The sequence below is a fragment of the Barbus barbus genome, assembly GCF_936440315.1.
Source record: "Barbus barbus genome assembly, chromosome: 17".
Classification (NCBI taxonomy): Eukaryota; Metazoa; Chordata; class Actinopteri; order Cypriniformes; family Cyprinidae; genus Barbus; species Barbus barbus.
Window position 1 is genome coordinate 11,942,449 of NC_136745.1, and position 18,026 is coordinate 11,960,474.

The window sequence follows — 18,026 nt, forward strand, 5'->3', positions numbered from 1 at the left end:
TAGCCCACGCAGTGCACCCAGTTACCTGCCCTATTGGTTCAGTGCTGGAGTTCCTGCAAGAGAAACTTGCGGCAGGGGCAGCTGCTACCACCTTAAGGGTTTATGTCACGGCCATCGCCGCTCGGAGAGAGCTGGATGAGGTTCCCCTGGGGAGACATTGGATGGTCTCTGCGTTTATGCGTGGTGTCCGGCATCTGAGACCAGTACGCCCCATTGGAGTTCCTTCTTGGGACTTATCTGTCATCCTTGAGGGTCTAATGGTAGCCCCATTTGAGCCCTTAGAGTCAGAACGGATTCTGACTCTCAAGGTTACTCTTTTGTTGGCGCTAACATCTTTAAAAGGAGTTGGGGACTTGCAAGCTCTCTCTGTCAGCGAGATGTGTATGGACTTCGCCCCGGGTCTGGTCAAGGTTACCTTACGGCCTAGGCCTGGCTATGTTCCCAAGGTTTTATCCACATCGTTTCGCTCTCAGGTGGTCACACTTCACTCTTTCCATCCTCCTCCCTTTGCTTCAGGCGAGGATGAAAGGCTTCACATGATATGTCCTGTCCGAGCTTTGAAGATCTATGTGGACCGCTCCAGCCACTGGAGGAAATCTCCCCAGTTGTTGGTATGTTTTGGTGCTGGCCACCGTGGGCTTGCCACATCGAAGCACAGAATTTCTCACTGGGTGAGGTACGCTATTTCACTGGCTTATGAGGTGCATGGTCTTTCTTCACCTCTCAGCGTTTGGGCGCATTCTACTAGGAGCGTGGCTTCCTCTCAAGCTCTTTTTAGAGGGATCCCCCTAGAGGATATTTGTGTAGCAGCAGGATGGTCCTCTCCGCACACTTTTATCAGGTTCTATGACTTGAAACGGCTCCGGGTTCCCAGATTTTATCTGCTTGAACCAGCCGTGTATGCTGTTTGGTTTGTAAACGGGCCAGATAAGGCAGTGTTTTTTTAGCATGGCGTGTTTGGTATATCGTTCCCAAAGCGTCTTAGCTTACTCAGCATTGAGTGAACCTATGAAAGAGAACGTCTCGGGTTACTCGTGTAACCCTTGTTCTCTGAATAGGGAACGAAACGCTGCGTTTGCTGCCAAGCTCCTCACGCTGCCGACAGGGGCCTTTTTGGCAGAGAAATCTAAGGGGCAGATGGCGCATTCGCCAGTATAAGGAGGCGACGTAAGAACGTCGAAGGCGGCATCCGCGCCATCAGCCAATGAATTGGCGTGATTCTATAAGGGCTTCAGACAATCATCACGCCCAGGGGCGTTTCCCAAAGCGTCTTAGCTTACGCAGCATTTCGTTCCCTATTCAGAGAACAAGGGTTACGCGAGTAACCCGAGACATTTTTATTCCAAACTACTCTTATTTTCTATTCCCTAACCTTACACCTAACCTCAAACCTTAGATTTTCATCAAAACATTTAGCATGATTCCTAATCCATTTGTAACAATGACCAATTTCAGATGTTTCTATCCTTGAGTGAACACTTGGTCTCCACAGTGTAGGAAAGCAGTGACCTACACACTCATATACATATTCTCAGCCATTCAACATGAAGCAGCATGTAACCTGTTTGAAGTCCTCTCAGCATAAGAGCTTTTTGTGCTCCTTATCTCCTTTGTGCCAATCAGCAAACTCACTTTGAATCCAGCAAACCCTGTAACTTATCTGAGGATCTGCATTTCTGGACTGAGATCGATGACGCAGCTCCTTTCAGACAGGGTTTAATGGCATCAGTGTTCCCTTAGAGCAGAAATGCTCATAAAAACACATTAGGAAACCACTTTTATTGGCCTAAATGTGAAGGTTTACATTTTTCTCTTACATGCTGACACATACACACACAGGCTGAGCTCAGACAATGTCGTCGCCTCTGCCAGATAACATCACAACAAACACATATTCATGTTGTCCAGATAGCATCCAGGCCTGCTAGAACACAGCTGCTTCAACAAAGAGACAAAATGAAAACACGACTGATGTTTTATCATTAGTGCCACTTTGGGCACCAACACACTCACACACGCAAGAGCAGGAAAACAACACGGGACTGTGTTTTTAGCTGGAAATTAAAAAAAGAGGTGAGCCTGACAGAGGAAGAGGGCGGCCCTGGAAAATATCATTTCTATAATGCCTATGAGAAGACAGGGAGGAAGGGAGAGAAAGACAGAAAGTGGCACAGAAATGTATTCCATCTTCTGGATGGATGAGTCACTTGGCGTTTTCTCCCTCTCCCGTTTTTCGTAATCTTGCGGGCGGGCTGCTAAATTTAGCCCTGGCACTGAGCCCTGACAGACAGGTAGGCCAGCATCATCCTCAAAATGAGTCTACACATACTCTGAGCAAACACACACACACACACACACACATTTGGAAACGGTCAAGCACTGAATTGCACACACACAAGCACGACCTCGCTGCATCAAGCACAGTCATCAAACATGCTGTGAAATATTTATGCGAGAACTCGGCTCTCCAGAGTCTCGCTGCAGGTGATGTGCTGGAGAGGATGTTCTATTTTGATAATGTCACTGGAATCAGATGTCTGGTTCTCTATTAATACAAAATCCCATTTGAGAGTGTGATGAGAGGACCAGATAGTGAATAAAAGCACCGCTGCCGCTCAGCATGATAAAATCTGACCTTTACAAAACTGTCAGCAAGCACAGGCCAACAAAAACCCTTGTTTGAGTCTGTAATATGGCAGAACGTTTAGATTTAGTCTAGATTTATAAATAGTCTCATAAAAACTTTAATTGTAAAATGTATTTATAAATAAAGCCTATTAGAATTTTTGGTTAATTGTCATCGCATTTAAAGGAATTTTAAGAACAACAACAATAATAATAATAATAATAATAATAAATAGAACATACAATTTTTATTGATAAAAAAATAGACCTCGTTTTCTACATCAAAATATTATGAATTTACTTATTATTACTTTTACTATTTTTATTCCAGAAATAGAAAAATAGTAATAATAATAAATATATTCATTATCACTGCAAAATTAAAAGACTATATATCAAAATGTGAAAATTAAGCCTATTTTAGGATTTAGTTAACTGTCATAAAATTAAGAAAATTGTATAATAATTTCTTATTAATATATATCGAAAATATTAGATGGAGGTGTAGAAAAAAAATCATAAAAAATTAATATAGTAGTAGTAGTAGTAGAAATCATCATCATCATTCAATATAAAATGTTTAAATAAACAGAACAAACATACAGAAAAATTGTAAAAGCAGACTTCATTTTCTTCATCCAAAATTATATATATTTCATTAATTTTTATTTTATTTTATTTGAGCCAGACATTTCTTTGTGAGAAGGACTGATTCACTGGTAGAGCTGCATGTATTTTTAGCAGCATGTCTTCAGACGTATTACTCCTTTTAAAAGCCAAGAAAGAGAGAATAAAACAAGTATCAGTGAATCATCAGACAGGAGATATCAGGTAAGGTTTGTGCTGTTCCACAGGCACTGGGCAGGTGGCATTAGCATTAAGCAATGTGTGTGTGTGTGTGTGTTTGAGCAAGTCTGACTCAGCAGCAGTCAAGCGAGAGGAGGGAGAGAGATAATATTATTTCTCACATCATTACGGTGCTGGCGGCCCTCTGCCCGAGACTCCCAGACCCAGGTGATAATTATCACAATGTTTATCTTTCATTACCGTTAAACGGCAGGAAAAAAGAAGGGAGGGGGTGGACGACACAAAACAGGGAGGTTGAATTGAGAATTAAACAAAGACTAAAGCAAATATGTGCTTTCCCTTCAGAAAACTACTGTTACATTATAATGGTACAGTGATGCTATCAGATAGTAATACTATAGTACTTTGATATGTATAAAGTATGGTACTAAATGATTACTATTCACACGTACCATGTTATTTACATCCAAGGTCAAGGTCTTCTTCAAATCATGTTACATGTCGTTATAGACCATATTTCCACAATAGATCCAATCTCACAACATGTCCAGGTCACATTTCACCATAAAAATGAAGTCTATTTTTAGAAACATTAAGATTAAGTTCTATATTTTCTAATCAGATATTACTTTTGAGATTTACCCCGTGTAATACAACGATTTTCTGTTCATAAAATTAAATTACACAAGACAATACAATAAAGACTTCTATAATGCATTTATTTGATATGTTACCCAATATATTCTATGAATATAGAAATCTATATCTTTGTTTGCAATACAGTAATGAGATGCATAATGAAAATAACAAAAAATATATATTTTTTCTTTTGATTTTAAAACAATTTTGATTTGAAATCTGGCCCAGACATGTTTTTAACAAGTTTTATGAGATTCACTCAATACTGTGGTAAATTTGCAAGTGACACTTCAGAATTACCAAATCATCACAAGTCTATCTCAAAAATAAGACATTTCACTTTATTTATATTAATATATAGCACATTGCTTTATGGCTGTTGTGTTTTGTATATACTGTATGTGTGATCTGACCTACGTTTGAATTTATACACATTGTAGACATAAAGCAGAGCAGGTTATGTCTCTCTGTAACAAATATTATACACATGTTCACACAGGAGAATTGGGCACAGATGGTATAGCAGCAATAACCATTATTAATTACGTTCAAACACTCAAAGCTTATATCGTGTATAGACTGTGGTGCAGATTGGGTTCTGTTGGGTCTTGATCTACCTGGATACATATCGGACAGATACGGTTCTACACACAAAATCTCGGAACAAAGTGACAGGGTTCTGGAATTACCTTTACACAGAAGAGATCGGAAACACTGAAGTTCTGTCGGTACATTCATAAGGTATGCATTTTGTGTATGAGTTTTATATATTTTCACGGTTCTATAATTTTACTGTGATAGCTACGTTAACTGTACAGACACAGAGGTAGTTGATACATGTTACTGTTGAGAGAGAGAAAACGCTACGTTTATAGCACAGGATATTTCACACGGAACGTTTCACAGCGACAATAGATTTGAAGGAAAGCCAGTCATCATAGACGAGGAAACAGGACAACATAGTTCACACAGAGAAGACCTTAAAGTCAACATGAACTCAAAATCAACCCTGTTTACTTTCATTTACACATTCCTGGTCTTATTGTACATGCAAATCATTCTAAGGAAAGCAATATTTGCATTCGCATCTTACATTAAAAATAACTTGCTCTGTCTCTGAAACAACTTTCCTTTCCCGCTGATGTCACTTAGGCCATGTTGGCTATTGGATAATGCTAACCAATAGTCAAACAGCTATTTAGGAAAACTACCATTCAAGTTTGGCTCCATTTTGTTTTCCACTTTTCAAATTGTAAAAAAATATTTTTTGAAGTAATAAATAAAGATTATTGGCCGATGTTTTACAAGAAAATACTATTTCAGACTTTCTACTTCAAAATTTCCCGTTGAATGCACTGTTACTTAAAATTTGTGACATTTACTAGGAATTTCTGAGTGAAAATTGTAGTAAATCCTGCAGCATTTTTTTTAATGCACCATTCAATCAACTGCCAGTGCATAAAATTAAGTGCCACCCTACATATTTTTTCTCACTGAAGACCAGTTTCAGTTCACTGAAGTAAAATGGGTTACTAATGAAATTTCATGTTGACTTTAACACAGATCAGTAGTTTGAGAATGCTGATAACTCATGGATATCTTATATCTGCGTAGTCTGAAGAGTGAAAGGGTGTTGAGGGATCCTTATAATTTACATTATTGCAAGATAATGACTAAACAAATAATCTGAGAAATCACTTAAAGTGAGGTCAGCCTTGGTCTTGAAATTCATATATCATTCAAAAATGCTACATATATGGTGGAAAGAAGTGTTTGGTTAAACACGCAGCCTCTGGCATCAATGGAATCTAACAATCCTCAACTTTGACTGACAGCTATTATCCGAGCTGCATGATTCTGAGGAAATCAGCCAAAAATACTGAATATTCTCGAATCATCAGTCGCAGCAGTTAATTAAATGTCCCAAAAGAAACATTGCAAAGCATAATACAAAATGCATTTCAATATAAAAAATAAATACATCATACTCCCAATGCTGTGAGATGATTCAAACTGACTTAACACAAACAGAACAGGCATTTCCCTTTTCCTAAAGACTTTCAGAGCTTTTTACTCAAATTCAAGACACGGCCGGCCACCCAGCCTGACTCTATAGGTTGGATTAACAGAGATACATAAAAGAAACATTCTTTAAAACAAAATGGACTACAATAACATTAGTATTCTTTACAAAATGAATAAGATAGATAAAATAAATTCTTCTTTCAGTATCAACACAGAAAAGCTTATATTTACCTGCTTGCATTTGTATGTGTACACATGACTGTGTGTGAGGGAGAAAGAATGAAAAAGAGACAGATGAAGTGAAACGGGATAAAGAAAGAGACGAAAAATGAGTGTGATCGGGGGTGTGGGAGAGAGAAGACTTGTGTTTGGTGAGCACCAATGGAATATAGCCAGGTTTCTATACGATTGGCATTCTTCTCACTGGCTAGCCAGTGGGAAAAAGCTTTCAATACCCAAAGGAAGGAACCAAACAAAAAGCAAATCAAACAAACACAAAAAGACTCATTGATACAGTCTGTGAAGCCACATTATGGACTTATAGAGGCCAGGAATAAATTAGGATAGACGCACAGATCCTTATTATGCACAATTCAGACCACACAGACACCAGTCGATCCGTCTAATCGACCCATCCATCCATTTATCAAATGCGAAGGGTCAGAGGAGATGTCGGGGATGTTCTCAGGATGAGATACTCTGTTTGTGTAGTGAAACACTTGAGTTCTCTCAACACTGAAGATCTGTCAACATCCATCCCATCAAAAACTCTCCACTTTAAGTAGTTTGGTAGAAAAAAGGACTCCTTCCTTATTCAGTTTTCCCTTTGAAAGTTCTCAGCACACTCGTCATCCTTAGCATCACACTAGCTGTGTGTCCGTGCCTATGAGGATCCATTGAAGCTGAACAAAATCACAAAATTGGTTTTGGATAAAGCTTAACGAGAACACTATGGTTCACTTTTAGCGCATTGAATATTCCAGCGATACGCCTGACCCATTGAATGTCCATAATAGAGTATCAAATGGTTAAAGGTGATCTGAAGTTTGGATCATAATGGCAAAAAGCTTCAACAGTAGGAACTGGTGGTATCCCGTACACACACGGTACAGAATGAATGAATATGTGTCTAATACTGTCATAATAGTGTGTGGGACATAGCCAGATGGGCCAGGGGGTGGGTCTGTGGTTTGTTCCCGAATGCAAACCCTTTTTCTGCGTGAGACCCAAACTTCAGAGTCCGTGAAAAAAGATTAAGCAAACCTTTGACCTCCTCAAAGCTGTGCAAAGTTTGATCGGTGGATTATACGGGTGGTTTGATTTCACTATTCGCTTTGGGTTTCACATCTGAAAGAGAATGTGAGGAGGAAAGAGATTACTCATGTTAAAAATACTGAGCAACACTTTACTTCAGGCCTTTCATAAACAATTGTAACCACAACGGTAATGCATTAAAATTGTTAAACTACCGTTCAAAAGTTCAGGACTGGTAATGTTTTAAATGTTTTTGAAAGAAGTCTCTTATATTCACAGAGGTTGCATTTATTTGATCAAAAATACTGTAAAAATAGTGATATTATACACAATATTTGAATATATATATATATATATATATATATATACAGTATATATATATATATATATGTGTGACCCTGAACCACAAAACCAGTCTTAAAGGGGTCATATGATGCGATTTTAAGTTTTCCTTTCTCTTTGGAGTGTTATAAGCTGTTCATGCATAGATAAGATCCCTGAAGTTGCAAAGACTAAAGTTTCAAAACCAAAGAGATATTCTATATAAAAGTTAAGACTTGTCCACGACCCTCTAAAACGGCTCATTCAAACATGCCCCCACATGTCTACGTCACGGTGTGGGGAGATTTTCATAACACTGCCCAAATGTTTACGAAAAGAAAGAGGGTGTGATTTTTATTCTGGTATTGTTGCTGCCGCCGGCGCCATGTCCTGGAGACACTGTGTTTTGCTGTGGAAGCAAAACTACTTTGTTTGGGCTTCCAAAAAAGGACACAACTAGAAATCAGTGGTTAAGTTGTATTTACAACACTGTTCCAGAACAGTTTTATTGTTTTAGTCTCGTTGGCATTAGGAAACGCCATCATAATACGGTGAGGGGCGTAACATTTCCGCCACACGCTTGAGGTATTCGGCCAATCACAACACACTGGATAGCTGGCCAATCAGAGCACGCCTCGCTGAGCTTTATAAAATGATGAGCTTTATAAAAATCGATGCATTTCAGAAAGGCGGGGCATAGAGGAGTAACAATAATCTACAGCATGTGGAAAATACAGTTTTTTGAACTTTAAACCACACAAACACATTGCATTACACCAAATACACAAAATATTGTTATTTTTAGCAGCGTCATATGACCCCTTTAAATCACTGGGGTATATTTGTAGTAATAGGCAAAAATACATTGTATGGGTCAAAATTATCGATTTTTCTTTTATGCCAAAATCATTAGGACATTAAGTAAAGATCATGTTCCTACTGTAAATATATCAAAACTTAATTTTTGATATGTAATATGCATTGCTAAGAATTTAATTTGGTCAACTTTAAAGGCGATTTTCTCAATATTTAGATTTTTTTGCACCCTCAGATTCCAGATTTTCAAATAGTTGTATCTCGGCCAAATATTGTCCTATCCAAACAAACCATACATCAATGGGAAGCTTATTTATTCAGCGCTCAGATAATGTATGAATCTCAATTTTCGAAAAATTGACCCTTATGACTGGTTTTGTGGTCCAGGGTCACATATACATATACATATACATACATATATTTTTGAAACAGAAATCTTTTGTAACATTATAAATGTCTTTACTGTCACTTTTGATCAATTTAATGCATTCTTGTTGAATAAAAATATTTAAAATTATTATAATAATTATAAAAATGTATAATGCATTATATAATTGAAAGTCCCTAAGAAATGGTTCGACATTCTCATTCTAAACATAATTTGACTGTGTATATTATATATATATATATATATATATATATATATATATATATATATATATATATATATATATATATATATATATATATACATACAGATATATATATACATACAGATATACAGTCAAATATATATATATATATATATATATATATATAGAACTGGGTGTGTGTGTCAAATGCTATCAAATATATTTTGTCATTTTTAGTCTGTGTTTATGTATAACTATGTGTGTGTGTGTTTGTGTTAAATGCAATCAAACGCTTTTTCTTTTCTGCATGTCACAGATGGAGAAACACTTCCATGTGCAATAAACTCCCAAATGGGAGTATGCCATCCTGTGTAAGGGTCTATTTTTAGCACAATAAGTTACATTTGAATTAGTTGTATACTATGTGTGTGTGTTTTTACCGGCAGCTGTGGTGGTTAAGTGTCTTTCCTCTCTTTGTACAGCTCACCTCCCTCAAACTGCACCTGCATTCACAAGAGGGAGGCTGTGATGTCATCCTGCGGGTGGGGCACGGTGGACACGCCTCTCTGGCAGGTGGTGGAGGGGCGGAGCTAGGTGGTAGAGTGGGAGGGGGAGGAGGAGGGGGTGTAGTTGGCATGAGAATCCTGTTGGCACGAGAAGAGAAAAAAAATCAGCTGCTGGTGTGAAATAAAGAGTGCATGACCTTCATATGCCTTAAAGGAACAGTTGCTATTATTTATTTTACATTAAAAAGTACCAAAGCTTTCAAAAGGCATGAATATGTACTAAAAGGTACTAATATGAATCTTTTGGGAGTAAATACAATATAAAGGTGAAAGTTTTGAAAAGGTACCACCCCAGTGATAGCTTTTGCACCTTTTTTCTGAGAGTGCAGAATGAGAAGTAAGTAAATTATGACACAATGTCATTTTTGGCAAACTATTCGTTGATTTCAGTTTCAAGTTGTGAAAACTGTAAAGAGGTCCTAAAGTCAGGAGGAATTTTAAAATAGTAAGAAAAGACTCCAAGTACTTGAGTAACACAATTCTGATTATAATACTGGTTCTGACAAATCCGGCTCCAAGGGAATTATGTAAAACCGCTACAATGGACAAAGAGCACGTCGGTCCTTGCAATCATTAACTTTGCAAAACCAGACCCAAGCCTGCATCTCCACATTAGGCTTGAAATTAAATTCAGTAGCAAGCACAAAAAGACCCATAATGCATTCTGATCATGCACAGCCCTGATCTTCTTTTTGGACGGCACCACAGATATACTCTGGATAGTGTCTGTAGCCGCCAGTTCTTTGATGTCTCATTTGTGACATCTCTGATGGGATAGTGGGCTGATGGGGCTGTTTTTTTCCCTCTTCCCTTTTTTTAACTAAACCAAAACTGGAGAGAAGTGTATGGGTGAGAGTTAATTAAGGAAGAAAATCAATCATTGTGTGGAAGTGGTTTGAGAGGCTGATAGAGCCGGCGGACGGGAGGCCGAGGAAAAGGGAGGGGCGTTCTGGCTGCCAAATTAGCCTGATTTCACACTTGCCACTGACTCCATCCATGGAGGAGTAGATGATGGATAGCAGGGAGGGAAAAATGGTCCAAAAGAAGCGCCCTCCACTTGCCCTCACCAAAAACCAATGACGAAAAAGCAAAAGTAGAAAAGGAAGGAGCGGAACTGTTGAATTCTTTCCCTGACCAGAATTAATTAATTGTTGTCTGAGTAGAAGTCAATGTTGCATGCATAAACGTGCAATACGGCACGTATGAAAAAGAGGGATTTCAAAGAAAATCTTCAGCTCTCATTGCCCAGAAACTCGTCTATGGGATTCATGTACATTGTTGCTTCGAAATAGATTTTAATATTTAATAATATTGATGGTCCTAAATAAATAAAGGCAAAACAAAGATTAATTATTAAGCATCTTGCTAAACTGCTTCTATTAAATGTCTATCATTAGTCATTTCTACAATGACAAAAAGGTACCAAAATGTGCCATGGTATTCTTTGAAGTAATTTAAAGTGGAAATATAAATACCATGGTAAATGAATATGGTATTCCATACTGAAGTAGATCTTAAAATTCAGGAGAAAAAAAAACACATTTTATTAATCAGTCTTTTTTCTTGTTTTCCAGTAAAAATATGTAAACAGGCTGAAAATGAGATTCATTTGAGAATATAATTTTTATATTATATTAGAAAATATATTTTTTATGTAACATGGCAGTATTTTTTTGTAATAGGAAATGATGAACTTACGGCTTTTTCCCCATGTGTTTCTTTCGCTTTGGTTTCTCCCTTTGCCGCTTTCTGCCTTTTCTTGTTGTCTGGGGGCCTTGCCTAAAAAAATACAAAATATAATAAATATTAAATATAAATAAAGTACAATATGATCAAGCATCAGCTAAAATGTGTTTACATAAACATGTTATGTCAACATAAAAAGTATTAAACTGTATTTCACATTTTTAATTAAGAGATTTAATTCAGAGAGTCTTGAGATGACTATCAAGTCTTAATTCTTGTGACTCTTTAGCCCTGGTCTCGGTGAGGCTCCTCAGGGGCCAGTGGCCTAATTAAGCAATAAAATGAATGTTCTGTTCCGTTTCCCAACAAAGGAGGGTTCTAGGTTCTGACTCCCTTGCAACAGTGCAAGACGCACGCCAGCTGGACACACACACACACACACACACACACACCTAATGATTATGTCTTTTAGAAGTCAGAGATTTTTTGCAAATTACAAATGCAGTGTTTTATGCCCTCTACAGACAGTCTTATAAGATCATTACAAACCACATGTGTGACATAGATCTTTTAAAACGTGGGTGCGAAATGTAGAATGTACGATGATGACACATTGAATCGTAAGCTAAAATGCAAGTTAATATAAATGAATAAAACGTTTAGGAGCCATAATGAAAGAAATCGCCATGATTGTTTCACATTGGTTGTCTTTTGTCTGGGACAGCCCAAAATCATACAATGTATCTCCGGCATTACTAAGATATCTTTGTCTACATAAACATATCCTACTGCCATGAAATTTAAACAACTTCTTTATTTTGTCCTATGCCAATCATTTTTTTCTTTCTTTTATTCCTTTTCAAATGATCTTTTTCCAGAAATGTAAGTTGTATCAAAAAAAAAATCCCCTTTAAATGAACATACTGACTGTCCATTGGCAATAAAAGGAGAGAATTACTTGTAAAAACTGATTTCACAGCAAAGAGAAGTGTGAACAAGAGGACCAATGCCAAGTTCACACACTACGTCATACTTAAATACATTTTTAGTTAATAAGCGCCTGCTCTCACGGTTCGAATGCCACTATTGGTTATAATTAGCATATATTATTGTCAGTATAAACACACTTGAATGTGGCTCGATCTTGAAATGAAATTGTCAAAAATAGTGGTGTAAAAGTAACATTAGTTGTTTAAAAAATCTAAATCTAAAACATCATTCCACACGGTTCAATAGACATGAATGATGCCTCAAATCGTGTGGCTCCCTGAGGAGTGTGCAATTACTTTTCTAAGCAATCAGATTTGTGTTTTTGGTCTAGCGTGTCTTGAACAGGACTGTGAAAAAGATATTTGGAAAAAGCAGTAGCTGTTCTCTTTAACATTAGGGTCAGCGTAAACTAGTATCAGAGCAGAACAGACTGAACCACTTCTGCCTTTCACACACAATTAATTCACCAAGCAACCATCTCCATGGAGTTGATTATGTGTGTGTGTGTGTGTGTGTGTGTGAGTGTGTGTGCGAGTGTGTGAGTGTGTTTGCCGTGGGGCAAAGGGAAAAGAGGGCAAATGGTGTTCATACTGCTGGTGAACTTTCACATCTCTCTCTTGCACACACACACACACACACACACACAAATAAACAATTTACCTGGTTGGCTCTGCATAAAGATTCGCTTTTGGCCTGTAGGGAAAAGACAGACAGTAAAAAAAAAATAATGAAATTTACAATTAAAAGAAAGATCAAACATGATAACAGCTTACACAGGGATATTCAAGTAGTTATTATTGCTCATATTTTATAATTTTAAATAAACCCCTAACAATAAGTATTAAACTCTGGAGGCTTAACTTGTTCTATGCTGCTAAAAAAAGAGAGCATCAATTATTTCTACTCTGCAAGTGGTGCAACACAAAGCAATAAAACTACATGCACACATTAATCAAGTTATTTTAAACACTTACAATGAGAACAAAATCTAGTTTTGCTGTGTTGCAAATGAGGTATAAAATCACATTGAATTGGGTGAGTAATAATATTATTTTACTAAAGGTTTTGCAGTTTATCAAGTCTTATTTTATGTTAATACAGTCATCACTGATTGATGCACAATAAAATGCTGCTTGTTTTACATTCAAACTAGCGTCTTCTATTAACTGTAGCAACACAAATTTGTAATAATAATAATATCCAAAACTTGACCGTGCAAACAGACATCCTAAGTCAAAATGGACTGATTTCTAAACTTTCCAAATGTTCTTTGCTTTTCGTGACTCTATCAATTTTTCGAGAGAAAATTAAATGAAAAAATTAAAATGTTCTCACCCACAGGCCATCCAAAATGTAGATGTGTTTATTTCTTCATTGGAACAGATCAGGAGAAATTTAGCATTCCATCACTTGTTCACCTATACATCCTCTGCAGTGAATGGGTGCCGTCACAATGAGAATCATAAGTTAACACAGCTTTTCATTTCACAAGATGATAATTGATGGACTGGAGTGGTCTGGATTATTTGTGGATTATTGTGATGTGTTTATCAGCTGTTTGGACTCTCTACTGATGGCACCCATTCACTGCAGTGGACTCATTGGTGAGCAAGTGATCAGATGTAATGCCAAATTCCTCCAAATCTGTTGCGAGGCAGAAACAAATTAATCTACATCTTGGTTGACCTGAGCATAAGTACATTATCAACAAATTTTCATATTTGGGTGAACTACTCCTTTAAGATATGACTTGGGCCAGTAAGCAACCATCCAGAACATCCTGGTATCCATCCAAAATGCTTCAGCAACCAGATAACAACCATCCACAACATCTAAATTAGTATTTATCACTCTGCATACTTCCACATGAGATAATGTAGATCAGAATTGTGTTCATGTTAGTAGTACTTGATTGTACATATATATTTGTCACAAGATAATGGTTCTAGCATGTGAGAGTGTAAACATTATGAGTAAGATAAATGTTTTATCGCATGATAACGTGAGCCTCAGATTGGACGCAGTTAATAATGTTGGCTGGTTGCCTGTGTGGTTAGCGTGGGTGTTTAAGTAACTCGGGGTTGGTCAACAGTGGTGAGTTCAGTGTGTACGGGGCAGATCAGTATTACAAAGAGAGGATAGAGAGGCGAGCGCATGTAAATGCTCTTACCGAACGCTCGGCTCCACCCCTGGCCTTAATCCGAACCCCACAACCTCTGAAAAGGCTTTTGAGGAGAACCTCACAATGAGCCGATAAAGAGCTGATGTTGACAGCTCGGCTGCACGCCAACAGAAGAGTGTTTTGGGGGTGACAACTTTCTGTGACTGGGTTCAGGAAGTAGTCCGTGGGGAGATGGGGTCATTCCCCATGTGACAAACAGGGTGGAAGTGCATTTGTGTGTGTGAGGGGTGATCTGAAAGTCAGATAGGCTTTGGATTGGGGTGTGTGTGTGGGTGGGTTCACTTAGCTATTCTTAGGGGACAAAATTCCCCCCACAAGTTGGCAAAATGTGACAAAACCTTCTTTCTGAGAGTTTTCAAGAGTAAAATGGTTCATAAATATAGTAAATCTTCTAGTAATAATGCTTTATAACCTGACAATGAATAAAGTCGTGTAAACTGTGCTCTTTTATCATTCAATGATTTTTGATTATGTACAATTTCGCTCCATGTTTCACTACCATTCAAAGTTTAGGGTTAGTAAGATTTTCATTTATTTGATAAAACGATACAGTAAAAACAGTAATATTTAGAAATGTTACTACATTTTAAAATAATGGTTTTCTATATGTTTTAAAATGTAATTTATTCCTGTGATGCAAAGCTAAATTTTGAGCATCATTGCTCCAGTCTTCAGTGTCACACGATCCTTCAGAAATCATTCTAATATGCTGATTTGCTGCTCAATAAACATTTCTTGTTATTATCAATGTTTAAAACAGTATTCTTTGATGATCTTTGATGAACAGTCTTTGATTAACATTGTTTAACCATAAAAATGTATTTACTGTCACTCTTGATCAGTTTAATGCATCTTTGCTGAATAAAAGTTTTAATCTATATATAAAAATACTGATCCCAAAGTGTTTCATGTTAGTGTATAAAAAAACATTTCTTACTCGTTATACATGTTTGTTTTGATGTCAAAACCAGAGAAAACCCTAACAATTTCAGTCTTTTTTCTTAACTTTTCAGGTTTTTATAATGATCTGATTTTTAGTAATTATAAGGATTTCCATATAATTGATTTTATTATTATACAAATGCAAAATGATTTAGTTTAGTTATGGTTAAGGGCCTTTCACTCAGAACATGTTCTCTTGTTCGTTGCCGTTTTTAAATTTCTGCTCAAATGCATAGTCTTCGATGTTGCATCACTGTTTTTCAGTGTTTGGCACCACAAGCTCAGTGATTCTAGCACATTTCATAGTGCTTTGTCTAGAATTTTCTAAACACAAGATTATGTCATGTGAACTGCCCCTTAGGGTTTGAGATGGTCTGTGATTCATATTAATTAGCTTTATATTAAAACAACCCTAGTAAAAAATAAATTTACTAAAATGTATCTGAAGTATATTTCCCTATCTGTCGGTCACTACGAGTTATGTCGTGACGACATTAGGGGATTTACTTGGAAGCCCCGACTGCCTCTGATAAGAGAAAACGCCAATGAAATTTGGCTAGTGGATTTTGCATACCTGAGCCACTCCCCGTGCATACGGGTATAAAAGGGCGACAGGTGCATCCACTCATCAGATTTTTGCTTCGGAGCCGAGTGGATGAGAAGTCTTGCGATCTCCACAAAGCCTTCTGCCTCAAAAAAGAGTTTGTTCCTGGGTGGCGTCACGGTGCAGACAGCGGTGTCCCTGCAGCAGCGATTCCCCTGGGCACTTCACTTGAAAGAGCAAATTTCTAAAACACTGGGCGGTTCGCGTCTTTTTAAAGATGCCGTTCCGTCCGTGTTCTCTTGGTTGCGGTCGCTTCCTGTCCTCGGATGACGGTCACGAGCGTTGTCTTCAGTGTCTGGGCATCCAGCACGCTGAAGATGCGTTTGTGGATGAGTCATGCGCCTGTTGTGGGCGTATGAACATGGCAACGCTGCGATCTCGCCTTTCCTTTCTGAAAGGATTGGCACCCTCTGCCGCCACCCGTCCCGGTCTCTCTGGCTCGAGCAGAGGACCGCCGGCTGGCGCTCTGGGAGATCTGAGGGTGACGGTAAGAGCTTCTCCGCCGGGCACGTCCCCGCGGACCTCTTACTCCTCCCGCAGCGCTTGTTCCGTCCGGTTCCCGAGTGATTTCGCTGGTTCGCCTCACGGGGCCGCCAGCATTTCATTCGGTGCGCCGCCCGAGGATCAGATGTCGATCGCGGCATCGGGGGATGGGCTTTCGTCCTCTGAGGATGAACGATCGGCGGGGCTGCCCCCCTCGGGTGTTGTCGCCACTGCCGATCCGGACCCAGAGCTGACGGCCATGCTTGCCCGGGCAGCCGTGAGTATCGGGCTGGAGGTCAACAGACCGCCCAGTCCCGAGCCCTCGCGGCTGGATGATTGGTTCATCGGCGCAAAACGCGACCAGCGGCCGCACTTTGCCCCGGTGCCTTTCTTCCCGGAGGTGCATGAGGAGCTGACGAAGTCGTGGACGGCCCCTTTCACGGCCAGAAGCCGCTCGTCTCCCTCCTCCGTCCTCACTACCCTCGATGGCGGGGCGGCCAGGGGGTACGTGGATATTCCCCAGGTGGAGAGAGCGGTTGCGGTGCACCTGTGCCCGCAAAACGCCGCCACCTGGAGGAATCGTCCGCGTCTCCCGTCCAAAGCCTGTAAGCTGACGGCCGCACTCGCCGCCAAGGCCTACAGCGCTGCGGGCCAGGCCGCCTCTGCCCTGCATGCCATGGCCATCCTGCAAGTTCACCAGGCCAAGGCACTAAAACAAATGCACGAGGGTAGTCCCGACCCGGGGTTGATGCAGGAGCTGCGCACGGCGACTGACTTCGCTCTCCGGGCGACGAAAGTCACGGCGCGGTCCCTCGGGAAGGCGATGTCCACGTTAGTGGTCCAAGAGCGCCATCTCTGGCTCAATCTGGCCGATATGAAGGACGTCGACAAAGTACGCTTTCTCGACGCCTCCATCTCCCAGACGGGGCTATTTGGCGACACTGTCGAGGGTTTTGCCCAGCAATTCTCGGCAGTACAGAAGCAGACGGAGGCAATTCAGCACATCCTCCCTAAACGGCGGGATGCTCCAGCTGCCACCGCTGGCCCAAGGGCCAGGCCCCAGTCTGCTGGTCGCCGTGGGCGCCCTCCTGCGTCCTCCAGAGCTGCTCCGCCCCGTGCTGAGTCGTCACCTAGGCCGGTGCGTCGAGCCTCTCGCAGGAGTGCGGCGCCCCCTGCGCCTCAGCCGGCCGCCAAGTCCTCCAGGAAGACGACAAAGCGGCCCTGACGCGCACAACCCGGAGATGGAGGAATTTGCTCTTTCCCAGGAGATGACGAGGCTAGCGTCGCTCCTTCCCCCGGAGGAGGGCCGGGTGGAGAATCCTGTGTTTTCTTTTCTTTCTGTTCCGCCACTGGCTCAAGGGCCAGTGGTACCCACATTGTCAAAGAAAGAGCAATTTCCCTTTCCTCCGGGTTCCCAGGTCTGCGGGCTGACAGTGTGCGACGCACTGCCTCCTCACTCTCACCCAAGACCCATATTGCCAGTGGCCAAGAGAGTGCGGTCTGGGGACGCGATG

General features: G+C 39.9%; 1 protein-coding gene across 1 annotated transcript in view; it reads right to left on the bottom strand.

Moving 5' to 3' along the window:
• Positions 1-4,134: 4,134 nt before the first annotated feature.
• LOC306883461 (vascular endothelial growth factor A-like) overlaps positions 4,135-18,026 on the bottom strand; it is a 40,283-nt gene continuing 26,391 nt past the window's right edge. Inside the window, exons 5-8 of the mRNA XM_079438740.1 lie at positions 12,962-12,994; positions 11,324-11,404; positions 9,500-9,703; positions 4,135-7,443 (exon numbers count right to left, since the gene is read on the bottom strand). Of these exons, the coding sequence (XP_079294866.1) occupies positions 7,422-7,443; positions 9,500-9,703; positions 11,324-11,404; positions 12,962-12,994 (340 nt within the window). The 3' untranslated portion in view covers positions 4,135-7,421. The remainder of the gene's footprint in view (positions 7,444-9,499; positions 9,704-11,323; positions 11,405-12,961; positions 12,995-18,026) is intronic.